General features: G+C 35.0%; 1 protein-coding gene across 1 annotated transcript; it reads right to left on the bottom strand.

Annotated features, from left to right (window-relative positions):
- Nucleotides 1-4170: 4170 nt before the first annotated feature.
- On the bottom strand, nucleotides 4171-6355 carry LOC107491352 (pentatricopeptide repeat-containing protein At3g02650, mitochondrial). Its single transcript, XM_016112195.3, has one exon. It carries the CDS (start codon nucleotides 6232-6234, stop codon nucleotides 4432-4434), a length of 1803 nt encoding a protein of 600 aa, XP_015967681.1. The 5' UTR covers nucleotides 6235-6355; the 3' UTR covers nucleotides 4171-4431.
- Between the last annotated feature and the right edge of the window lie 34 nt (nucleotides 6356-6389).

Here is a 6389-nt window from a genome sequence, read left to right as displayed (position 1 = left end):
AAGATAATGTTAAATGGTAACGTGGACTCAGTTTTCATAGTGGTTTTTGAAATTCACAATTTTCATCAATTTAAAATGTTTTTGGTTTATATTTTTATATTCAGTTTTTATTTTTCGTATTTTTTGTTTTTTAGATTTTATAAAAAAATAAAAATAAAAATAAGATTTTATTTTTTTCACTCTTTTTTTTTATAAAATTCAGAAAACAAACAATACTGAAAATAAATAAAAAATGCAAATCAAACACACTCTTAGTCTCTCAAATTCCAATTTCACTGCAGGGGTTTCCATAGATTAAGCTTTAATCACCATTGTGGTCCCTAGAACCCTTTCTGGCGTTGAATAAGCAAACATAGTGATGATGTAACACTCAGTTGACCCCTTTTGGCTAGCTCCCCCTTTTATATCCCTAAAACCCCTGATTTATTCATTCCCATTTGCTATTTTATTCTTCTTCCTTTGACTCCAATATTGTTCTTCGTTTGAAATTTCTTGTTGTGAAGCCATGCTAGGAGATGGGAGCACGACAATTGGGAGTTCAATTTGCTCACCTTCCAATGGGTACTGGGGAGGATGCAAAACTGCAGCAAGATTGCATAAGTGTCCGAATGGTGTAGTTGTAGCTACCATACGATTCTCCAATAAGCCATTTTTTAGATGTCCTAATTACAATGTGAGTTATAAAAATAGGATTATGTTAATTTTTGTCTTCTTCCCCTGATTGCTATGTTGCATGGGTAATTGGCTTTGGTTGATTTCAAACAAGTCAGAAGAGGTGGTGTGCGTTGTTTGTGTGGACGAATATTGGGCAAGATGAAGTGGCTGAAAAATCAGATTCTATTAGTGAGAATGATCAATTGAAGATAAACTGTGTGGATACTTTGGAGGTTAGAAACTGATGTTAGGAGTTAAAAATTGATTCAACACTTGTTAGTGCTTATTGTGTCTGTAATGCTACTTTCTTGACAGTGATATATTGTAATGTGTGAGTGGGTTGTATAATTGGTTAATACACTTGGTTAAAGTGTGAGAACATGCGAGTAATGAATGAAATTAGGAATGAAAATTTGAAATTGCTGAATATCTGTTTATTCATGGTATCCAACGTCACATTATAATTAACATTTTAATTAATCTTCGTATAACTAAGACATCAAATAGAAAATTGAAACAACCAAAGCTTCATGAGTAATATTTAGGGATTTGGGAGATGGGAGAGGAAATTTTTAGGAGCCTTTGATCTATTTGATGTAGTATTCTTGGCCATATTCAATATCTACCTAGACCCTTCACCTTCATCATCCAAATACACCACAATCTCTTTACCTTTTAATACTTATGGAATTGACACAACATGCGCATAATATACATTAACCACTCCTTGTTCTTTTTTATCACAAATGACCAAATCTCTTAACTTAATTGTCACTATTTAAAATTTAAATTTCCCAAACCTTTCTCAAGGCTACTCCCTGGAACATGCTACCAGCAGTGTTGTATATGCTATATCCAAGCTCCTTGTGATAGTTTCTCACAGAGAAGACATCTAGAGTTTCCAAGTCAAGATCGCCTAGACAAGTCTTATTATTTGGAGAATATACCAATCTCCCTTCATTTTTTTTTAAATTGCCCCGTGATGAAACAAAATATTCAGCATTTCATTCATCTACAAAAAAGTCCAAAAACATTAATACAAAATCTAGAAATACATATGCATTCACAACGTAATGTAATTAATTTTTTTTATTATTTTATCATTAATACAAAATCTAAATAACAATTTTTTTTATTATTTTATACTTAAAGTAATGTAATTTTTTTATAAATAAATAAATTTTACACTTTCATTCTAAATAATATAATTTTATTTTCATTACTTAATCACATTACTTATAATTCTTTTTTTTATAATTTTACACTTTCATTCTAATCACATTACATTATTTATTTAGATTGAAAGTGTAAAGTTTATTTATTTATAAAAAAGTTACATTACTTTAAGTGTAAAATTACAAAAAAATAAATTTATTTAAAATAAAAGTAATGTGACTAAATATAATTTATTTAGATGTGATTAAAAAATAATTGAATATTATGTACAGTAAAAAATTAATATTATTGAAAAATAAAATTAAAAATTATTTCTATGTAATTTTTTTTCCAACATTTTTGTCCTATTTCAAAAACGATAGGACTTCATTTAAGGGTTTGCCGTTGGCCAATGGGTTGCTGCATGCACAAGGCGGGATTTGAACCCCCATCACTTGCTTAAGCGGACTAGTAAGCTAACCACTAAACCAACCCAACTTGGTTCTGAAGTGCAGCATATAATATGAGCATAAAAAGGATACGCCACTAAAAAATGTTCTTGCGAATTGTTGACAAAAGTACATTCTAAATCTCTTGAACACAAAAAAACCGTGTTAAACCCGACAAAAAAAAAAGGGCTATGAATTTTAACCTAATAATAGCCATTCACTCGGGTGCAATAGAAATCCTACCAAGTTATTGAAACAGTTGGACACATCGCATCTACGTTAAGCATTGTACACAAATTAACCTAATAGACATATCAGATTCACTGGGATGCAAAAGACGTTAATAGGAGAGGGTAGTATACCAGACATTACCCAGGGACCAGACACTGCCTGAATTTAAATAACTAAAGGTCTAATTTAACAAATAGAAAAATAACGCAGGATGTTCTAGCTAATTGAAAGAAACACAACATGCATTTCACATTTTTTTTTATCATTGAAAACAAAACTTGACCCTCTGAGACGGGGGAGTGAATACATCAAGTATCCTGATATAGCAAAGATAAAAGGTAGGAAAACAAAACTCCAACACCTAATATTTATACTGAACTTAATATAATCATCGAAGATACCCAAAGACAGAGAGAAAACGAAGAGGCAGCACTCGAATCCCACCTTCCGTATTGATATTAATATTGAGGAATGGTTACTGACTTGCTGTCAATACAAGACATGTTTCCTTTTCAATCCCAAGAATTCATCACTTATACTCTCCCTTGAATACACCAGAGAGATAGCTTTACACAAAACATGTATATAAACCTAGTATAGCTATAGCAAGTACAGATAGCTTTACAAATAGGACTATTACAGAAAATAAAAAACTAACATCTTTTTTATTTTATTTTTTTGGTCAGAAGTCAAGTATAGTATAGCTATAGCAGTTAATGCCGGCAATAACAAGAACACTATTGAAATTTGACAATGAGACAAACAGGCAACAACACACCACCATTTCAACTTTCTAAAATATGAGAAATAGCTATGTATTACTCGCTTGCAAGATTATAGACTTGGATACCTATTGTACTAATCATGGGTCAATTAATTTTTTCACTTGCGGAATCAGATCCTAGTAACAAGTAGCAGGTTGTCTATCCCCTACCAAATTCCTATTCCATCTTAGTTTTGTTGTTAGTATGTAACATATATATAATAATTTCATTAAGAATATTGGAAGCCATTCAACAAACTAACAAGATCTCTAGTTAGCAACTCACGAAAAATACTTCATCATCTTAATCCTTCGTAATTTTCCAACTTTATTTAAACATGAATCCTCAAATAGACATATTCAAAATTCAAACCAGAAACTTAGAATCAGAGTCCTCAAAAAACATAAACTAAAAAAGAAACATACTAGTCATTTTAAAAGAAACTACAAAGCAGCATCTATTGAAAACACTCGTTATCTAAAGCAAATAATATTTCAAGTTTTAGACACAATTGGCATAACCTCTACAGTTTTAAATACAAATAGTAGTTGGAATTTGGAAGTTGAAACATTCAATTTCCATTTCAATATAATTTAGCATCAATACAGCACCATATTCCTCCCTGCCTTCCTTGTTATGAAACCATTTCTATCCTTTGTTTCCAAAAGCTATTCATGCAGCAATTTATTTTCCTATCTTAGTAACCGAATACACTTCTACGGGAAGGAGATACTCATATTTTGTACTTGGGATATAAGCCTAAACTAGGGTGCATTCCTAAGTTCTGAAAATTTGGAGTGAAATTACTATAGAAATAAAATATTGAGTGTTAAGGATTAAAAAAAGAATTCAGATAATTGTATTATTCAACTGTAGTAAATCACACACAAATGAAATAGTTCAAGATGTCAAGCATCTTTTAAAACACAATTATATCGTGTATAAGGGAAACAAAAATAACAGTTAAGGTAACCAACTTTTTTTTAACTAACAATCAGCCAGGTAGTGGATACAAATGTTAAGAGAAAGAAGGGGAAATTTAAAAGGAAAGATAAATGTCGGAAAATTGTTGGCCGTAAAATGTTAGTTTCCAATTTTTTACATCATTATGGTGATGAAACAAGGAACGGAAGCATAGGAAACTAAGCACCTGCTTGAAAATGGCCATGCAAGTAAAGTTAACACATCAAATTCAGTTCACTACCAACCATTACTTCTGAACTTTTATGCTCTGAATTGTTTTTTTGCATTAAGATTGCAACCTGCTGCCACACAACATGTGATGAGGAAATTGCTAATAAGAAAAGAATTACAAATATTAGACATTGTTTCATCTCCTTGACGGCCCTAATCAAGGCCCTAGTGATACCCTTGAGATGCAACCCATTCTCTTTCATTTCCTCCTGTAGTTTTTCCGCCATTTCCCAATCCAAAGCCTTCAAACATAGCGACTGGATCAGCTTCTCGTATTCATCTGCACTAGGGCGGACGCCAAAATCCTTCATCTCAGTCAACAACTCCAAAGCCTTATCAAACTGTTCCAACTTACAATATCCACGAACTAGTGTGTGATACATCACAGGGGTTAACTTACGATGCTTCTTTTTAGCCTCTTCCAATATTTTCCTAGATTCTTCCATCTCACCACCATTTGAATAGCCACTCATAAGAACAGCATAAGCGTACAGATCCGGCTTCAAACCCCTACTCTCCAAGAGCTTCATCATTTCCACAGCTTGTCCCATTTCCCCAACTTTGCAATATCCAGTAATCACAAAGTTGAAAACAGCATTTCCAGGAGGTGGATCATCTGCAATCATTTCCAACACCAACTTCTTTGCTGCATCAAGATCCTTAATCCTACACAAAGCTCTAACCACTGCGGAAAAAGGCTTTATCGCACGGTGCCTCCTCTCTCCTTGTATATCCGCCAACACCTTCAAAGCCAATCCAACAGTCTCATTCTCTTGACACAATTTGGCAACCAAGAAGCTAATACAAGACAAAGGTAACTGCTTCCTTTTCTCTTCCATTGCCATATACACTTCATGTGCTTCTCTGGCCATTTTCCCCTTACAAAACCAAGACACCATGCTACCAATTTTCTCTACATCTTCCAGCACCATCTGTGAATCAATCATCTTTCGACACACGGACCAAGCCAAATCGAAAGCTTTCCGCCGGCAAAGAGCTTCGACCGTGAAGTAATAAATGTCAGCATTCGGCACAATTTCGAAATCCTCCAATTTATCAAAGACCTCGAGTGCAGCCTTTCCTTTCCCCAATTTCGACAGCGACGATATCAACTCGTTGAGAATCCCTACGTTCAGCACACCCTTCTCTTCTTCACCAATATGCCGAACCAAATCCCACAGAGAGTATATCTCTTTCTTCTTCATACCTTGGCACACCTTTGACACCACTGTTTCCAACACAGAGGGGGATACCTTAAACGACTTGTCGTTCCGGGCCCAGTTAAAAAACCTAACGAGATTCTCGCCCGAAACGGACGGGATTTCAATTATTCTGGCGACGGAGTTATGATCCAGAGCTAAACACATGTCGTTAAGAGATGACTCAAACGACCTGTCGTCATTACTTTGTAGAAGAACCCGCAGTGATTCTAATCTCTCGTCGTTGATCTCGTGAATCTCTTCTTCTATTTCTAGTTGTCCTTCTCCTTCTTCTAATGCGGCTTCTTGTGGTTCAGTCTCATTCCAGAGCGGAACGGCGTCGTTTTGCGGAGGGTCGTCGTCGAAGGTGATGTCTGTTTTAGGAGAGAAGAAACGGAAGTCATTGGGAAGGAAGAAACGGGAAACGGAACGGGGAGAGGCGGTGGAGGAGGGAGGAGTTGGTTGGGGTTTTAATGGAGGTTGGCTGGGTATGCAAGATTGCGAGAGAGGGAAGTTAGGGATTCGCGACGCAATGATGCAGTTGCGTGCAGCAGCATTTCTTGCGAGGATCAATCTCCACGATGACATCTCTTTCTCTTCTTTCTTCCTCCTCCTCCTTCTTCTTCACTCTTCAGATGCAGCGGCTTTCGGGGTTTTAGGATGCTGCGACTGCGACATTGTTCAAAATTTTTGGTTGGGGGACATAATTTTTTTAATTTGGTTTCTTTTTTTTTTGGTCGAAT

The sequence above is a fragment of the Arachis duranensis genome, chromosome 5 (assembly GCF_000817695.3).
Source record: "Arachis duranensis cultivar V14167 chromosome 5, aradu.V14167.gnm2.J7QH, whole genome shotgun sequence".
Taxonomy (NCBI): domain Eukaryota; kingdom Viridiplantae; phylum Streptophyta; class Magnoliopsida; order Fabales; family Fabaceae; genus Arachis; species Arachis duranensis.
Note: the sequence above shows the minus strand (reverse complement) of the source record. Positions and strands in the feature narration are given on the sequence as shown.

Bases quoted from the DNA above. Each gene is read 5' to 3' on its own strand.
- LOC107491352 (XM_016112195.3), bottom strand. From the start codon at position 6,234: ATGTCATCGTGGAGATTGATCCTCGCAAGAAATGCTGCTGCACGCAAC.